Source organism: Talpa europaea (assembly GCF_964194135.1).
Source record: "Talpa europaea genome assembly, chromosome: 12".
In the NCBI taxonomy this organism is placed as follows: Eukaryota; Metazoa; Chordata; class Mammalia; order Eulipotyphla; family Talpidae; genus Talpa; species Talpa europaea.
This window is the reverse complement of record NC_140079.1, coordinates 15,061,092-15,080,517: the sequence shown is the minus strand read 5'-3', so window position 1 is coordinate 15,080,517 and position 19,426 is coordinate 15,061,092. Positions and strand designations below refer to the sequence as shown.

The 19,426-nt window shown below is 40.6% G+C and overlaps 2 protein-coding genes across 19 annotated transcripts in view; one reads left to right on the top strand and one right to left on the bottom strand.

The window, feature by feature from the left end:
- Positions 1 to 610: 610 nt before the first annotated feature.
- LOC311180913 (fatty acid-binding protein 5-like) lies at positions 611 to 1,313 on the bottom strand (the record flags this gene model as incomplete). Its single annotated transcript, XM_084248965.1, has 1 exon — positions 611 to 1,313. One exon carries the CDS (start codon positions 1,311 to 1,313, stop codon positions 906 to 908), a length of 408 nt encoding a protein of 135 aa, XP_084105091.1. The 3' UTR covers positions 611 to 905.
- A 1,825-nt stretch (positions 1,314 to 3,138) lies between these two features.
- Positions 3,139 to 19,426, top strand: part of USP28 (ubiquitin specific peptidase 28) — a gene marked incomplete at both ends in the record, with an annotated part of 55,573 nt that continues 39,285 nt past the window's right edge. For 10 of the 18 annotated variants that reach the window (XM_084250793.1, XM_084250792.1, XM_084250794.1 and 7 more), the window contains 3 exons: positions 3,139 to 3,195; positions 17,568 to 17,645; positions 18,958 to 19,090. In XM_084250793.1, the coding sequence (XP_084106919.1) occupies positions 3,139 to 3,195; positions 17,568 to 17,645; positions 18,958 to 19,090 (268 nt within the window). Of the gene's footprint in view, positions 3,256 to 17,567; positions 17,646 to 18,957; positions 19,091 to 19,426 lie in introns of all 18 variants that reach the window. The other 8 variants (XM_084250789.1, XM_084250796.1, XM_084250791.1 and 5 more) reach the window with 2 other exon arrangements.

Below are 19,426 nucleotides of genomic sequence, written 5' to 3'. Positions count from 1 at the left end.
GAAATACTCATATTCCTTCCCCCGACAGCTAAGCTATTTTTCCTGACTGCTGAGAAGCCGGCCCTCCAGAACAATTCTGAGCAGATAATTCCTGGAAAGAAATCCGAAATTGGAAGAACAGTCACACCTGTCAGTTTCTGCCTTCAGCTTTCAAATCCAGTTGCTCTGAAACCAGTAACAAAATCTATTTACAGAGTGCAGCAGAGGAGATATCTAGGCATACATTTTCTTTCCCCTTTCCTTCTAACACTTTCCCTTCATTCTTACTTATCGCATACAAGTATTCAATAATAATGAAATTTTACAATACAAACTATATTTTGGGCTTGAGGTAAATCAGAAGCAGAGACATAAATTCATTGACTCTGGAAATAAGTTAGCATTGGGACAAAATTTTTCCCAAGAAAGGAAAAAATATTCAATACTTTTCTTTGGGGAAATACTCTGGAAATGTCTCCCTTTTTAAACATGCCAATTATTTGATATTGCCCTTTATTAGAATTTTTTTGTTTTCTGGACTACTCTTGAAATAATTATAAACTAATAATTATTCTGAAGTTTTCATGTATAGGTTTTTTAAGGATTTTTTTTTTTAGCACATTTATTTTACGAAGGGAAGATCCTAATGAAACCAACACCTTGAAACAGTTGCACGTAAAATATTCGTGATAGAGGGCCTCCCCTGGTGGCGCAGCGGTTAAGCGCTGGGCTGTGAGGCTGCCAACAGCCCCTGCAGCACCAATTCGTTCAGCAGCAGGCAAGGGTCCCACAAAAAAAAAAAAAAAAAAAAAAAAAAATTGTGATAGATTAAATACTGTAATGGGGAGGGGAAAGGAAGGCTGTATGGAGGTTTGTTCATTGAATTTGCAGATAATTCCTGTCCAAAATGATGGAATTTTAATTTTTTATTCTACTTTTTCATAGATCACAGTACAGGTGACATCATTAAAAACATATTTCTCCACTAATTTCCCATCTTCTAGTTTTCTTGTTATTGTGCTTTCATTCCCTTCCCATTTCTGCCTTTGAATCAAAGTGCCGTTTATAAAAATGCAGACAGTCTGAGTTCTTCTGCCATCCGCTGTATTTTCTTCAAAACTCTCCCCCAGTTTACATGAAAACTGTGCTGTCCTCAAAGTATTCTCGGATTTTATGGTGAGGGTTTTACCATCAAAATCGATGATACAGTCTGGTCTGGCCAAATCTTGCATTCTTCGCAGAGCCATCCCCACTCCTAGTTTCTTCATAAATTCATCACAACCGCTGCTGCTCACCAAGCGCCATCTTCCTACCAGCTCCTGAATGGTGGCCATGGTGGGCACATGCCGGAGGGGGTGAGGAGAGAACAGAGTCTGGCGTGCCTTAAGAAAATTTTATGAATAAGGGTTATAGGTTTCCATCCACCCGTACACATGAAACAAGCCATTTCCTAACATGAATGTGCAAAACCAGGAGTGACTCCAGAGAGAGGGTAAAGGCACAGACATAGAGCTTTTTAGCAACACAGAAGGATGCGGTGTTGCAAATAAACCAGACCAAGAAATCACTTATTTTACAATGATTCCCAGGTTGAGGCCAGGCACACGTTTGGATTACTCACAGTGGGAGAGGGGAGCAAAACCACAAACAATCAAAAGTCCCCCAAACTGAGACATAAACACAGTCTGTTGAAAGTGGAAGATTCTGATCACTGCCAACTTACCTGCCAGGGAGAGGGGCCTCTTCTATCGCTGGAGGACGGGAAGAGGAGCAGTCAAGATCCTAATTCCCGAGAGAAATTGGGTGTCCCACCGGGACTGCACTTGATCTGTCTCTGTTTCCTTCTGCCACCAGCTGGGGTCGCGTCAAACCTGAAGGGCCTGCAGGAGAAACATCACAATCACTGGGCAGCAGGGCCAGGAGCACGGGAAAGCCGCCTACGCAGAACACTCACCGAAGGGGTTGTCCAAGGGCTACAGCAGGGCCATGGTACAAGCAGGACCTCCGAGAGGCCCCCCCACGCCCAGCCTCCACGTATCTTTGGAACAGCCCAAAGGGTGCCAAGTGGACTTGTGACACACGTGCATGTGTCCCACGTGGCATCACATGCGTGCCACACATACCATCTTAATAGTTAACATGTCCACAGAATCCCTGAAACTACAACCCGGGGGGGCGGGGATGGGGAAGGGGGCTGTCTCTTAAAATGTATTCTGGCGCAAACTGAGCAAAATATACCAAATTTGTGTTATTACGTATACTCAAAAAAACCTGCAATGGAACAACTTCCAACTCTCTGCTGCTGCTGCTGCCCCTGCCCCGTCCGCGTTAGGAGTCTCACGCTGGACATCAAGGAACACAGGCTCAGGTCCCGTGGGCTCAGTTTAGGCAGACAATATTTTTTTAAAGATTTATTTCTTTATGCACACAAGACCCGGGGTACAGGCCAGATATGCGGGAGGGTGAGAGGACTCACCAGAGACAGTGGGGGGCAGAACAGGCAGACTGACAGGGAGCAGCGGGCGAGACAGGAAAGGTCTGCCGCGCCATGTGGGTAGCTCCCTGGCGGGCCGGGACTCGAACCCGCGCTGCCGAGGCTGCGGACAGCCTCACAGCGCTGCGCTCAACCGCCTGCGCCACCGGCGAGGCCCACGACGAGCTACTTTTCATGTGGCCGGACTTGGAAATAAATGACCAGCCAGGCGGAGGGGGAGGGGGAACTGTTAGGCGGCACCGAGCCTGGGCCCCAGCCCGGAGCGGCTGCAGCCCGTCTGTGAGGCGGCGCGTCCCACAATGAGTAGGTGTCGCGGGCCCTGGACGGGCCAGACGCCGGTGCGGGGGGGGGGGGCGGGGGGGGGGAAGCAGCCATTTCCTGGGGGCCAACCGCCCGGAGCGAGGCCGGGGTCACGTGACCGGCGCCGGGTCAGGCCGGGCGTGCGCGGGAGCACGCAGAGAGGCGCGACCCCGAGCCGCGCGCCTTGCGTGCGCGCGCAGGCCGGGGGCGGGGCGTGTGGGCTGAGCCTCCGGCGCGCGCCGGGCGGAGGCGGGGCCCGAGCGTGGGGAGGGTGGAGGGCGCGGGCGGGGGCGGGGCCTGCTCCTGCGAGGCCGGGCTGGCGGCGGCGGCGGGAGGCGGGTGACCCGCGGAGGGGCGCCTCGGCCATGACTGCGGAGCTGCAGCAGGACGACGCGGCTGGCGCGGCCGACCGCCACGGCTCGGTGGGCCCCGCGGCGGCGTTCGGGGGCCGGGGGCGGGCTCCGGGCGCCGGGGGTGGGGGGGCGGACCCGGGCGGGCCGGCCTGCGGGGCTGCGAGCTTGGGGCGCGGGGGTGGGGCTGGGGCGCGGGGGGGGGGGTGCTGCGGGGGGCCCCCGGGCTGGGCGGGGGAGCCTGCAGTCCGCGGGGTTCGGCTCGCGGACCCCGAGCCCTGTCCCTGGCCCGTGGGCGAGCTGAACTTCGAGGGGGACCGGGTGTTTTCGAAAACCAAATCTGGAGGCTGATTGTGGGGGTGCCCTGCGTCGGGCATCTCCAAGGGGAGCCCTGCTGGGCCCCAACCCGGGGGAGAAACTTCGGAGAAGGGGCACCTTCAGTGGTTCTGTTGGTTTGTTTTTATGTTGCGATTCGGTTTATGGCAATTTGGCTTTAGACAGTCTGAAGTTAGGAACTCAAAGCCAGGATTTATCACACCTGGTGAAAGACCAGGGATCCTAGTGATCATTTCCGATTTCCCCTTATTCCACCATCTCCACCCCCTGCTTTTTGTTTATTTATTTGTTTTTTTAAACAGCGCCCCCCTCAAAACCCAGTTACTACTTTCATCACTGTAGATTTTTAAGGAGGGAGGAACTGAGGGGTGATTGAAGATGTGCTGATCATGGTTTCCTATTCGCAGGAAGGAGATTGAAATCAATACAAAGGTTTCTGGACGAGGATGGTGAGAGTAAATGAATATAGTTTGGGGGGAAATCAAAAGAAACTTGGGAAGAGGGCAATTCGAGAATGTCTGCTAATGTTCCCTTGGAATGTTAAAACTTAGCTTTACCTCCTGACTCCTCAAGGACTGCCCTTTTTCAAGACAGAATGGAAAATCTGTGCCAGCTATTCAAATGCAGGTTTTGGAATCATTTCCAAATGAATCATAAAATGTTCACAATACAAAACATCTCCGTGTGAGAAAGCTTTGATACCTTTTTATTCTTTTCTTGCACTCAGGAGAGAAGTTGTGGGTAAGGTGAACCTCTTCCTTTTTAAACTCCTGCAGTAAAACATATCTGGACTCCAGAATGAAAGTAGGTGGCTGGTATTTCCTATGCTGGTTTCTAATGGAAATCTTGTTAGATGTTGACAAAATGCCAAGTGGAATCTGAGCCAGGATTTTCTGTTTGGTTTCAGAGATCAGTTTTATTTGTTTTTAGGACAGTGACTTAAAAACAGGTGGGAAAATCTTCATTGTTGATTTAGAGAAGAGTCTATTTTAAGGGAGAGCAAGTCATATTTAAATTTGTTGGGACTGTCAGTTGACATCATGTGCCTGTTAATCAATGGCATCTTCATTTACCTCTACCACAGTTTGAGTGAGCAGTGACCACTGTGTCAGCACTGTCTCATTTGAGAGTTAGTATGTGAGGAGTCTGATGAGCTCTTGTATATGTCATAGCTATTTCTGGAAAGCTTGGAACTGGGTGGCTGGCTGGAGTACCCTAATTCCTGACCACCTGCAGAGTGATGACATTTACTGTTCTTCCCAGTGATTTGACCCATACAGACAGATGATAAGCTTGGAATGCTTGATAATGTTTGCCCTTTCTGTGGTTTTGCTAATGTAAAATGTTTGAAGTTAGCTGGATAGGTTGAAGGAATCTCACAGGGAGGAAAGTACCATTCGCAGCTCGGAAGAAGGAATTTAATAACTTCTTCCTCATCTTGATAAGTTTGATGTTAGGAATTTAATGGACCCTAATATGAATTCTCTGAAGCATTCTACATTTCCTGTAAAAATCTTTAGTTGTTCTGGTCGAGCTCTCCTCTCCTGACTCAGAAGCTATTTAAAACATAGAATCGGCCTCTTCCCTCATTGGTCACTTGTACATGGGACAGACAGAACCCTTAATAGCCTCCCAAGAATTTTAGTGAGAGAAAAATCTCGTACTCTTGAAATATGTTCTCAGTGTGTACTTGAATCTAAAAGAAGACACTCTGTGATTTTCCTAAATCCCCCAGACTGTAGACTGATCATAGAGTATCTAAAGAGATTACTATAGACAGTTTCTTGAGTTTTAATCAATTCTTGACTTAGATAAGACTTAGATAATACCCAGTAGCAGTGTTTTTGTGGGATAAACAAGTGGAGGTCAGGTTGGCGCTTATAAACCTGTCATCCTTGGCAGCTGTACTAAGGGTAATCACACATTTTTATGCTAACTGAAGCCCTGTGAAAACCTGCCAGTTTCAGTGAAAATTTAAAATCCTTTTTGCTTTCTTTTGATTTATAGGCTCTTCATTCCCTTTTACCTGTCTCATTAATTGTGACTTTTGGAACATCAGTAAGTCAGTGCTTGGTTGACTTCCACAGCGCTCATACCTTCCTTAGCTATAGTTATTGTTCACACAAAGAGTACATTTATAAGACATTGAAAGTGTCTCACTAGGCGACATCATTCCATGTGTTTTATTTCGTTGAAGACATTTAAAACAATAGCAAGTGAAGTAGGTATTTTCCAGGGAAAATAGTAATTCTAATAATGGTAGTAGCTTGCCTTAATTGAGCATGTACTATATAGCAGACCCTGTGTTCAAAACTTAACACATACTATCTCAGAACTTTTGACAGCTCTGTGGTGTTTTCTTATGAGAAAGCTTGTACTTGTTAAATAATTTGCCCAAGGTCACCCAGCTAATACATGGTGTAGCCAGGATGCAGCTCAGACAATTCTGACTCCAAGAACCATAGATATCCCTCATCCTAGTCAATGAACCCATTGTCTTGGGTCAAAACCTTTCTGTTATTCTCTAAAATGCTCCTCCTGATGTTATAAACTTTCAATTTGCCCTGCCCTCTTGCTAAATAGATAACCTTTTCTCCTTGACTTAGCTTGTTAATGTCTGAAAAGAGCTCTCTGTCTCATATTCTCGGCCTCTGCCCCCCCTTCAGTATTTCTTTTCTCTTAGTGAGAGAGGTACCTTCCCATTTCCCTTCATTTCTTAGAGATGAATGTAGATTAGTGGTGACTGGAGACCTTTTTGATTGTGACTACTTCAGGAGGATGCTAGGCAAGGATGAGGCAAGGATGCTGTTGAGCATCCTACAAGATAATCCTCCTGAGGCCTCCCTGGTGGCCGAGGGGTTAAGTCTCAGAGCTATCATTGCTATAGCCTGAGTTCCATCCCTGTCCAGGGGGCTGACCCACATAGGGTGCAGCAGACCTCTCCTGCCTTGCCCGCTGCTCCCCTTGACAGTGTATTTCACTGCCTGTATTTCACTGTCCTGCTCCCCATTCTGTCTCTGGTGAATCCTCTCACACCTCTGGCCTACACCCCAGTTCTATGCATAAATAAATAAATAAATCTTAAAAACACACGTGCACACACACAAAAAAACCAAAGTTGGCTGGTCCAGAATGTCAGTAATGAGTTTGAGAAACCCTGACATCTTCTTCATCCTAGCCTAACCCTCAAATATCTTCACCATCATCTCTGCTGAGAGTCCACATAACGACCCATAGATCAGCAGCATCTTCATCACCTAAGAGCTTGTAGAAATATCAGAACTTGGGTGTGTTGGATCCAATTTGGACTGTCTCTCAGCTAAGTGTGTACCTCCTTTCCCAACTCTGTGTAGCATGACCTCATACTGGTAGCTTGAAATGTACACCAGGGGAGAATTTCTACCAAGCAAGTAAGCAAGCAGTATAAATCTGCACACTGATTTTTGGGCCTCTGCCTTAAACCTGTTGAATCAGAATCTTTCTTTTCACAAACTCTCAGGTGCTAAATACTGAGAAACCCTGTCCCACTCCACAGAAGTCCATCTTCCATCCAGCCATGCATGTGTCCCTAGTCTTCAACTGGAGAAATAGCAGCCCTGTTCATGTCTTTTTATTTTGCTTTTGGAACCAAGTTTTTGAATCCTCTGTTTCATTTCTGTTTTCCCAATTGTAGTGTAACCTCAACTCAATGTAGGGCATTTGGAAAGTGCAGACCCAGGTGGATTAACCCTTGGCAGAAAGGAGGCAGAATCCCCAGGCAGAAGCACATTGGTTACCAGATTCCACCACTGAACCTGAGTTTGCTTCAGCAGCTCTGCAAAAGCCCGTTCAGGGGATGGCTTAGGGGTCAGTCAAGGCTTCTGTGAGAAGAGAACTGATGACCCAAAGCACCTCTGCTAGAGGCTAGTGGCAGCAGGAGGTTAGATTCTAGGCACTGAGTGGTTTTAATGTGCTGAGCATTGCCTGGGCTACCAACGAGAGCTTTTGGTATTTGTCACTAGCAAATGAAACGATCTCAGTGGCCTTTTCAGTAAGTCCTTTTTACCTTGCATCCTTGGTTATTCTAGTACTCGTTCAAGTCCCAGTTTCATGTGATGATTCTTCTTTGCCACTTTTTTATTCATATTTATTTTGGCCTTTGATTTTACTGCTGCTTTTATTGCTGACTGTTTGTGGTATTTCCTAAAAACTTCCAGTGCATATTTACTTATCATTTGTTATACTCTGATCATCCACAGAAGTACAATAGTACAGGCCCTCACTTCTGAATTGGCCACATAATTTTTATCACTCTCTAGCTACAATTAGCCCTGGAAAAGATATATGAACATATGTAATACAGCTGCCTTCAGCTTGGAAATGCAGTAACAGGTTTAGGGAGTTGTTGTGCTAGTGACCACACAGTCTGAGGCAGAGCCCTGGCTTCAGGTTTCAGTACTGTTAGTGGCCCTGTATAGCTGTCTTAATTCCTGAGCTTACTTCCTTTGGATCCTGTATTGTTCTGGTTCATCTGCCTCTCTCTTAGGGCTTAACCTTTTTGCTTTCTTATCTTTTAAACTTCCTTTTTTTACTGCTTCCAAATCTGCACCTGTAATCCTGAATTGGAAATGACTTCTACTCTGCTATTTCCAAGTGCATTTTGAGCAAGTCTACTTGAATGTCACCCACTTTGGCTATAAACATTTGTCGCATGTCTGCTTTTCCTACAGTTATTATCCTAGGCACAGGATTATATATTTGTAATAATAGCACCAGCCATATGCCCCTTACTGCCCCAAAATGAATTTATAAATAGCAACCTGGGACTTCAAACCATTGTGACTTTTTCCCCACTGCAATGCATGCTTTTCTTAAAATCAAACTTTTTGACTCCCACTTGACAATTTAGGATGCATATATTCTCATGGAGTCCATATAGTAAACCCTGAGAAGTAAAATTCAGTGTGACTAGGAAGTAGAATTTGTAAAGTTAGATAGCTAGTAAGTCATGAAAACAAAACTATAGTGCAGATGATCTTCTCCTAGGAGATCACTATTTTCACTAACCTCAGTGAGTATGAGTGGAAAGCCTGGTCACAATATTTTACATCTGTATAACATTTTTTTTTTTTTCATTTTATAAATACCTCTTTTGTGCATTACTTCATTTGTTGCACCAGTTCTGTTAAATTTTATGGTATACTTTGTTTTCCAGATGTGGAAATGGATGCTTCAGAAATGAGATTTGCCCAGAGGCTAATGTGTGGTGGAATCTGGGCTATATTACACTATTTCCATTCTCTGGGCTTTTGACATGAAAAGGGAGCTAAAAAGGCCAGACACACAAAACCAGAGTAAAGACCTGCATGAGCGGGTACAAGCAGCATGCTGGGTGATGGCTCGTCAGCAATTTAAACTCGAGGTGTCCTAAGCAAGCATTTCCTTTTTCCAATCTTCCTGCCCAATTTAGTACTTTGTTGGTGTCCTTTCTCTCTTCAGATATGTGTGTACACATGTGCACACAAGTGCAAATGTTTCTACTTTTATTCAGTTGAGGTGAAATTCAATAAAGTTAACTTTTTAAATGTACAATTAAGTGAAATTTAGTATATTCACAATATTGTGACATCACCAACTCTATTTAATGCCAAAACATTTTTGGAACAAATCTGTGTCCACTAAGTAGTCACTCTCTATTCCTTTACACCTGCCTTCCCTCCTCCCAGCAACACCTGTCTACTTTCTGTCTTTGCATTCACTTATTCAGAATAGTTCATGTAAATGGAATCATATAATATGTGACCTCTTGTGTTTGGCTTCTTTTACCTTAGAGTGTTTTGGAGGTTCATCCAAGTTTATCATTACATCATTCCTTTTAACAACTGAATAATATTCCATTCTTATCTACTATTTTATTCATTTTCTGTTGGTGGTCATTTGAGTTGTTTCCACCTTTGACTTTTGTAAATAGTGCCGCCATGAACATTTGTGTGCAAGTAGTTGATTACCTGTTTCTAATTCCTTTGTGCACATATCTAGAAGTAGAATTACTGGGTCATATGGTAATTCTATGTTTAACTTTTGTGGAACTCTTCTACAGCAGCTGTACCATTTTACATTCCCACAGTGCACAAAATTTCCAGTTTCCCCATATCCTTGCTAAACACTTGTTCTTTTCACATGTGTTTTGTTTTCATGTGTGCCAAGTGGTATCTCATTGTGACTGTGATTACCTAATGGTTAATGTTTTTAAGGACTTTTTCATGTGCTTGTTCACCGCTTGTGTTTATTCTCTGAGAAAATGTTGAAGTTCTTATTCCATTTTTTAATTGGGACTTTTTCTTTGGTTATTTGAATTGTAAGATTTTTTATATAATCTAGATACCAGACCCTTACCAGATTTATGAATTGAAAATATTTTCTCCTATCCTGTAGGTTGTCGTTTCATTTTCTTGATAATGTCTTTGATGCACAAACGTTTTTAATATGATGAACTTCAACTTACTGTTTTTCTTCAGTTGCTTGTGCACTGAAGATTTGCCTCTATTTTTCTTCTAAGAGTTTTATAAGTTTTAGCTCATGCAGTTAGGTTGATCTCTATTTTGAATTAGTTTTTGTATATTGTGTGAAGTAGGAGTCCAGCTTCATTTTTTGATTGTAGTCCCACCAGTTTTTGAAGAAACTACTTCTCCCCATTAGAGGGTCCTGACACCTTTGTTAGAATCAACCATAGATGTATGGGTTTTCTGAACTCTTGACTTCATTTCATTGGTCTTTATATCTGTCTTGATGCCATTTGCTATACTGTCATGATTTCTGAAGCTTTGTAATAAGTTTAGAAATCAAGTAATTTTACTCCTTCAGCTTTATTATTTTTCAACATTTATGGGCTATTTAGGTACCTTTGAAATTCCAAGTGAATTTGAGGATCAGTTTTTCCTTTTCTGGAAAAAAAAAAAAAAAAAGCAGTTGAAATAGTATTGTTTGTGAATCCTAATTTTGCATGTTAACTTGACTGGACCACTAGGTATCCAGGCATTTAGTAAAACATTATTCTGTGTTGTCTGTTAGGGTACTTCTTGATAAGATTAGTATTTGAATCCTTAGTCAAAATAAAGCTGATGCTCTTCATCATGTCTGTGGCCTCATCCAATAAATTGAAGACCTGAATAGAATGAAAAGATTGAGGAAGAGCAAACTACCTACTTGACTGCTTGAGCTAAGACATTGGTCTTCTCCTGTCCTTGGCTTGGAATTTACACATCAGTTCTCATGATTCTTGTGCCTTATGAAACTGGAATTACACCACAGGCTCACCTCAGTCTCTAACCTGCTAACTGCAGATCTTGGAACTTCTTGGTCTCCATGATTACAATAGTCAACTCTTTTTAATAAATTATTCCCTCCCTTGCTCAGGAAAGTAGGACTTAAGGGTTCCTTTACATACACACACACACCCTATTTGTCTTGTTCTTTGGAGAACCTTCCCTAATAGTCTACCAGTCCATGAACTTGATGTCTCTCCATTTACTTAGGTTTCTTTTAACTTCTTTCAGTAAGATTTTACAGTTTTCAGTGAATAAGTATTTCACCTTATGGTTTAATTAATTCCTGGTTATTTTATCCTTTTGAATACTATTGTAACTAGATTATTTCTCAGTTTCCTTTTGAGCTTATTCATTGCTGTTACTTAGAAACACAAATTTTTACATGTGGATGGTATACCCTGCAACTTTGCTGAATTTATTGCCTCTACTCACTTTTTCTGTGGATTCTTTAGCATTTTTTTTCTATTTATATATACCATATCATTTATGAATAGAAGTGGCTTTATTTTTTCTTTTCCAATTTGAATGCACCTCATTTCTTTTTCTTGCCTGATTGCCCTGGCTAGAACTTTCAGTACAATGTTGAGTGGTAGTGGTGAAACTATGTCTTGTTGCTGATTTTAGGGGGTAAACTTTGAGTTGTTTCCCACTGACTATGATATTAACTGTAAATTTTTAAGTAAAATCTCTATCATGTTGAGGAAATTCCCCTCTATTCCTGATTTTCTGATAGTGTTTAATATGAAAAGGTGTTGGATTTTGTCAAATGTCTTTTTTTGATGATCATGTGCCCCCCATTTTTACCAGTGTTGCATATCACCTTTTTGTACCTCAATAATACCTCAATAAAAATAATAACACAAAAAGAAGTAATTTAAAAGTACACGATATTTAGTTCCTTTTTCCCCCTTTGCTTTTATCCAGTTTAACCTCTCTGCTCTATCAAAGAGGCTAGATTTTAGAAACTTTTAATGCTTTTTAATAAGAACTTTAAGCCAGTTGATGAATTGAACATCCTTTTCTCCATCTCTCTGTTTTTTGCATCATTAACATGAGTTTTGGAGTAGAGTCTATTTCAGGCAGTTTAGTTATATCCACAAGAATCTATTTGTCTTTTTTAGAAAGTCATATCCTTATGGCACTTGAGATTTCTGCTTCATGAATTGATTGGATGAATTTGGAGTTGATGCTGAAAGAAAAATTGAAAAAAATACTAGGACTTCCTTATTTTGTGGAAGGTGAAAAGGTTAGCTGCTCTCTCAGAATGTATTTATGTGAAGACCCTGGCTGCCCAGACTGGGTTTCTGGAGTTGCTGCTACATATTTTCTTTGACTCCTAAAGTTACACTTAAGTTTTTTTGTTTGTCTTTGACCAGAGGAAGAGAAAGTTTAATAACAACCTGGAGAGACTCAGTAAAACAGTAGCTCCTGTACTTAAGTTTTATATTGTTGTTTTTTTTAATGTTTATTGAGATAGGGTTGATTTATAACACTGTATATGTCTTAGTAGTAACAAGTTCAAACCTCTACAAATGTGTGTTATCTTAAGTTTTATTTTAAAACTGGAAAATCAGACCTTTAATTTTGAATATAATTTTATGAGGCACACCTTGATGGTTCTTTGGAGTAAAGGAATACACATCAGTAATTTGCTTAGTTTTAAATTTAGAATTACCTCTGAAAGAATAGACAACTGAGGTCAGGAAATGTGTGCATTAGAAGAAAATAATATCCTTATTTGAAAGAATGGAGTAATCTAGAAAGCTCCCAGTCACAATGTTAAAGCGGTTATTCTGAAGATAATACTCTTATTAGTAATCTCATAAATATGCCACCTCTGGTAAAAGAGAGCTTTAGTTTAGTTGTAGTAGGATTAGGCCAATTTTTGTTGGTTAGAAAAAAATGATAGCTTAATGTTTTTGTTGTGTGAATGTCCTGTTTGTTGCTTGTTATGAGGTGAGTTGTCTTTAAGAAAAACTTGGTGGACAAAGTTGCACCCCAACAACCCAACAGCTGAGGTTAGAAAGCTTCAGTTCCTTCTTTCTAGAGATTTGTGTGTACTTGTATTTATTCACTGCCTCTGGGCAAGAAAAGAGACTGCTTTTTTGTTTTATGACAACAATGTGAACTTAGCTAAGGAAATGCAAACCTGTTGGCTCTTGCTAGTTGTTTGACTTGGTTATAACTAGAGCACAGGCTTTGTCTTGTCTCATGCTGGGTGTGTACTCTGTTATATAGCATTGTGGTTAAGGTGAAGGTAATATTTAAATCTGCTTCCTGTGAAGTTTTAGGAGAGACTGTGAGTTAGTATTGCCGCGGACCAGCACAGCAGTAGACGATGAGGCCACCTCAGGGTTGAGAGAAGTGTGCAGGGTGGTCAGGGCGTCGGTGAAAGAAATGACAAACAGACACACTTCAAGAGTGAAAATCTGAGTGTAATTTTCTTTGAGTTTGTGACCAGTATATATATGTTTTCCAAAAGCACAGGGACAATGAATATCAATGAAATCAGCTTGCTCATGGGCTGAGTCTATCACCATCAGGGAGGTGATCTACATAACAAGCAATGACTTTTATAGAAGAAAGAAGGAAGTTTAGAAAGACAAATAAGGGATTAAAGTTTGTAGTTCTAGAAAGAATTTTTAGCATTCTTGTAGTGGTTCCTGGTGGTCCTTATCTTTTGATAAGCTTCTGTCTTTTCAGGGAACTTCTGCTGTACTTCCTCTGCTTCAGGGTGTTATGTTGTTCTCCCCCTGCGCGCCAGCCGGACCTAGGGACGGTTAACCCTAAAGGTCACTGCAGGGGGAGGTGCAGCATAGTATAGTAGTAGGATTCTAAATATCTTAGTTTATCTGTTACTCTAAAATTAATATTTAATATGTAGTACTTATTAGGGCTTGGATTATGAGTGCTATTGAGAACTGAAGTTTTGCTAATATTTATAGGACTGAGATTTGTCATGGCATTGTTTTTGGGTGTCAATAGCATAGCTTCATTTTTGTGAAATTTGCTATTCAAAACCTTAATAATGATTGTAATGAATTATAGAAATGATCCCTGAAAGTATAATCTTCTTAATAGTAATTATTCATTTATCCTTTCATTCAAGGACAATTATTCAATCACAATTTAGTGTTATAATTATAATTGGCACCAACCCATATAATTCATGTTCAGTGGTGGTGTATGACTTCTGTCTTTAGTGGGGCAAGAATTTCATGTTTAAACAATTATTCACATGATAAGAAATAGCACGTAAAGATAGTAAGTGCCACTCATTCATAGGCTCTTTGGTTCCCTCAACATGGGAGGTTGGAGAATAGTAGGACCTGAGTTCTTGGCAATGACTTTAATGGAGGAGATAAGATAAATAGAATCCTGCAGTGTAGGTGTTTGGCAGTCCCTGGTTAAACAAATGAGTAGTTATTACTAATGATAATAGAGGTAATGGCTCCAAGCATAAGAGGGTGAGTTTGTGAGGTAAAAAATTAAGGCGGAGAAAAAATTGAGCCGTTAACAGTAGAAATAAGAGTACCCTCTGCTTTTCAAAAGCTCATATTAGACCACTTTGCTATTCAAAAGACCTACACGAGTATCTGTTTTCATTAACTAAAAGAAATTCAGAGAGGAATTTTGTTTCTGTGATAAAAGATGAGTAGCAAAAACAGCATCAGTGTTTCTTTGTAGCAGCCAATCTAGAGGCAATGTCCTGCCAAGCTCCTTCCCCAGAATTACAGGCGGTGTATATGTAATTTGCTATGATTTGGTAGGCTGTTTGGGTGACCTGGGGATGCTCAGAAAATACTTCACATATGTGAATAGTAATTGATTCTTTGCCTTGTGCCATTTTTGCTTCAGATGAACCTTGTGCTTTCAAGGAGGGGAGACCCTTAATGGCCTCTTAATAGCAAGATGAAGAATTTGGATTTGAAATTATAGAACTTTGTTCTTAGAACTTTATAGAATGATTTTATATAGTTTCTAACTCTGTCCAATAACTTTATAAAAAGGGAAACTGAAAGGCTTGTTGAATAAGTCTAGATGTTTTAATGTTCACTGCTAATCTGCCTGTTACAAGTAGAGAAAGAGAAATGGGACTTTAACACGTGGCCAAATGTAATGATTAGTAAATTTTTTAATACTTGAATACTGTATTTAATTGACTCACATTTGTTTGGCATCCTAAGATCTCTGAAATGAAGATACATATTACACTTACTATCAGCCAGGTAGCAGGTGTGATATAATTATCATTTTCTGCACATGTATAGGCTTAGTCTTCGCTGTCCCCATTGTTGTGACAGTTGAGTTACCTGCCCTATTTGTAACACACTGCTTAACATAAAAACAAACAAAAACAAACTATGAAGAAAGGGTTAGAAGCAGAACAGCGAGGAATACATTTGATTTATGTAATGCAAAACATTTATTGTTGAAGGAATGATTCAAATGCTTTGGCAAAGCTATCGTCTAGTGCTTTTTGAGGCCTAAGAAAGGAAGATACCATAGGTATGTTAAGGTATATTAGGTTTTGTTACTAAGAAACATGCAAAAGAATTGCCTGTCACATGCTAGGCAGTACACCTGGAAGCAGGGGAAATTGCTCTATTTCTCAACATAAATGAGAAATTTTAGAGCTGCAACTTGCTGGTGTGACTGATTCATGAGTCTTCTAGGACTGTCATGAAGGCATTGTATCAGTTTAAGTGGCAACAGTTTTTCTTAGTGAAGCATAAAAGAATGGTGCTTTTTATAACCCATGGCACCTTATAGGTACAGTCAAATGAGTATTTACCTTAGCTTATTAAGAATGGATTGTACTGCTGAGTAATCAAAGTTGTGATTATATAACGGTAGACAAAAATAATAATAAGAAACTAGTTAAGATATGAAGATCAAGGTCAAAATACAAGAATAAAATATTTTCCTTGTTTTGCATTTAATAGGTATTCTTGCCTGTTTTCTTTGTCTTCTCAGATACAGCATGGCATAGTGGTTAGAATGCAGAATCTGGAGTCAGGCAGCCAGGGGTCAAATCCCAGCTCCACCCCTTACTAGCATAACCTTGTGTAAGTCACCTAACCTCTCTAATGTCTAAGTTTTCTGTCAAATGGACATAATATCTATCTCACAGGTTTGCTGTGAGAGCTAAATAAGTTGAATTAGCTAATACACTTAAAGTATTTAGAACAGTACCTAGCTAAATGTAAACAGTGTGTGTTAGTTTTTCAAACCTTGAAAATTTCTGTGAATCCTAAGTGTCAATTGATGTACAGAGTAATTTGTGGTAAAGGTGTGATTATCTCATTGTTACTATCTTGGTCCCAGTTTAGGGTTGATGTACTACTCACTTCTCCCTCCCAGTTGTTAATTCAACTTTTTTTCTGGGTATATTACTTTGATGTTTAGAAAATCATATATGATTAAGATATATAGACTGATACACCTTTACACAATAAAACCAAATGGAATTAGAATTATTTTGGAAAAAACTTAATGCTTTATTTTTCTAAAAATCATGTGCTTCTACATTTCAACCTTTGCCAAAGCTAAATCTGCATGCCTTTTTTAGTCCGATAAGTCACTCTCCCAGTTACAGGCAGTGACTGCCTTTGACAAGACTCCTAGCCTCAAAGACTGCTGGTCTCAGCAGGGTCAAGTTCCATTTCAAGCCTATGACTGTGGCCTGTGACTTGAACAAAAAGACTTGATGCTTTTCCAGAGATGATAGAGGGATGTTTCAGCTAGTTATTTCTAGTTGTGTGGTGCTTAAGTGTTACCTTGGGCACTCAGCTGTTGAAGAACATAGGATACTGCTTCTATTGCAGCTGGTGGTACGTGCGGGCTGCCTCTCCTCTGAAAGATAATTCACGCTGAAACATCAAGTATTGAAAGGGGGCTTAATTCTACAATAACCTGAGGAATAGTATAAATTAGATTTGAGCTCACTGAATTAAATTTGAACTATTTCATTTCCAATATTCATCTAAAAGATCATTGTCTTCATTTGTTTGTGGTAGTTTACATTGAACTTACTTGTAAATAGGTATTTTGTGTTAACTCTTGTCTTTGTGCAAAACAAGCTGAAATGGTCCGGTAAAGAATTTTAAGACAGCAAAGAAGTTATAAACCAATCTTGTGGTAGTTTTAGTTAGCACGATTGGTTTTCTTATGATTCAGATTAATGAAGACAAAAACATTCTAGGGTCCATGCCCTCTGCAGTTTTATTTATAATTCAGGACATTGTAGCTTTATCTGTACTTCTTTTCAAGCCATCAGACCTAAAACTTTGAATGTGACGTTGGCGGTGTCATTTGTTAATTACATGATTGGAAACTTACTGTTAATGAAAAATGACTCACACAAATGGCATGTGCAGAGAAGCTTAAAATAGCTCATCTTCACATCCCTGCAAATTCCAGGACTCCTTCTACGACCTGCCTATGTGCTGTTCAGAAAGAAAATCTTGAAGCAACCTAAGTGTCCATTAAGGCGAGAACATTACATTTAAATGTCTTATATAGCTGTAGTTTTACTCTTTACTCGTATTTCTTACATAAGTGCCCAAGACATTTTCCATGATTAAGCTTTTAAAAGAGTTTGGATTTGGCATTTTCCAGTGTGTCTGAGTGTCAGCACCTTGTTGCTTGGAGTTTGTCAGTTCTTTAAAATAAAAAATGCAGGCCTGTTTATCCAAGGTGATTATTTGTGCTGCTGCTTTAAATTTATTCAGGTTTATGTGCTGACTGACAGATGTCTGTGGGTTTTTTTTTGTTTGTTTGTTTGTTTCTCAAATACAGAGCTGCCAAATGCTGTTAAATCAACTGAGAGAAATCACAGGCATTCAGGACCCTTCCTTTCTTCATGAAGCTCTGAAGGTTAGTTTCAAGGCCTCTGTTAGTCAACAGACCTTAAAACAGTTGTCCATGTAATAGTTATATCAGCTCAAGCTATTTTTATTACAAAATGATTGCGCATATAGGGACAGAAGCTCTACAGGTCAAATGACACCCAGTAGCTTAACATATAAATTATAAGGGAGGGAGGGTGTGTGTGGGGAAGAATGTGGGGGAGGCTCCTTGAGTGGGAAACCCGGGAGGGTAAAAGAGATTTAAGAAACATTGACCATCTGCATCCATATAAACCATATATAGATCCTGAAACTAAAAAATATTTGAGTCAGGGAAGTTTGAGCTAGTTATTTGATGTTAAAAATCTTTTTTTTTTTTAAAGATTTATTTATTCACACAAGAACTGGGGTATAGGCCAGATGTGCAGGAGGGTGAGAGGATTTATCAAAGACAGCGGGGAACAGACAGACTGACTGAAACACACTGCTGGGGAGAGCAGCAGGCGAGACAGAAGAGATCTGCTGCGCCACGTGGGTATCTCCATGTGGCTGGCGGGGATCGAATCGGCACTGCAGAGGCTGCATACAGCTTCACAGCGCTGCGCTCAACCACCTGCACCACCAGGGAGGCCCCTGATACTAAAAATCTTGTTGCTTGTTGGTATTGAAAATTCTATGATACTAGAATTATGGGTTGTTTTTCTTTTAAGATAATGTTGACTGAGGAAATGATAAGGTGGTTAAGGTTTGCTTCATGTCTTGGAGAGGGTAGGCAGAATAGGTCAAAGAAGACTGACCCCGGCTTAATCTTTGTTGCGGCTCAGTGATGAGTACATGGAGTTCAATTATACATTCTCTCTACTGTTGTAGGTATTAAAAGTACCGCCTAATAAAAAGTTAAATACCAATAAAAGAGTGGTCACCACCACAGAATATGGTAACTGTTGACATTTTCATTGTGAAGATGACTTCATTTAGAATCTGTGTTGTCGATCCCCTTTTTGATATATTTTGCTTTAGGTATTCTGTAACATCAAAGAGTAGTGGTATCCAAAGCAGTGAGAATAAATCACCAGCAAGATTTCCTCCTTCTTTGCATGTTATGGGTAATCACCCTGGCCACTCCTTTCTGACAACTAGTTTGATACAAACTTAAACCTATTAGATTTACATATCCTTCAGCATATCTTTTTTTCCTATTTTGTACCCTAGAGTTATGCCTCTACTTAATCAGTGTATCAGCAGAGTAGTAAGCCATTACAACCCAAACAATAACTTGCTACTAATTTCAAATGCTGTGATGCTTTACTTTTGAAATTTCTTTTTCTCCCTCCTTTTAGGCCAGTAATGGTGACATCACTCAGGCAGTCAGCCTTCTCACTGATGAAAGAGTGAAGGAGCCCAGTCAAGACACTGTTGCCACAGAACCATCCGAAGTAGAAGGAAGTGCTACCAGCAAAGAAGTATTAGCAAGTAGGTTTATCCTGTCTTGATCCTGCTCTGAACCAGCAGAAGATAAGGGATGGGTGTATGTGAGTTTCCTATCGGTTACAGCCCTTTGATGATAATGATACTGATAGCTAAGTATTGAACCATTACTATGTGCCAGGCTCAATTCTAAGCACCTAAATGGATTCATTCCTTCATTCTTTCAGCACTTACTTAGTAAGTACTTAGTATGTTCATACCAAGCACTGTCTTAAGATACTGGAGATGAACAAAGGAAGCAAGAATCCCTGCCTTCATGTAGCTTATTTTTTTCTTAGGGGGAAATCAACAGGTAAAATGAATAAATAATATAGTATATTA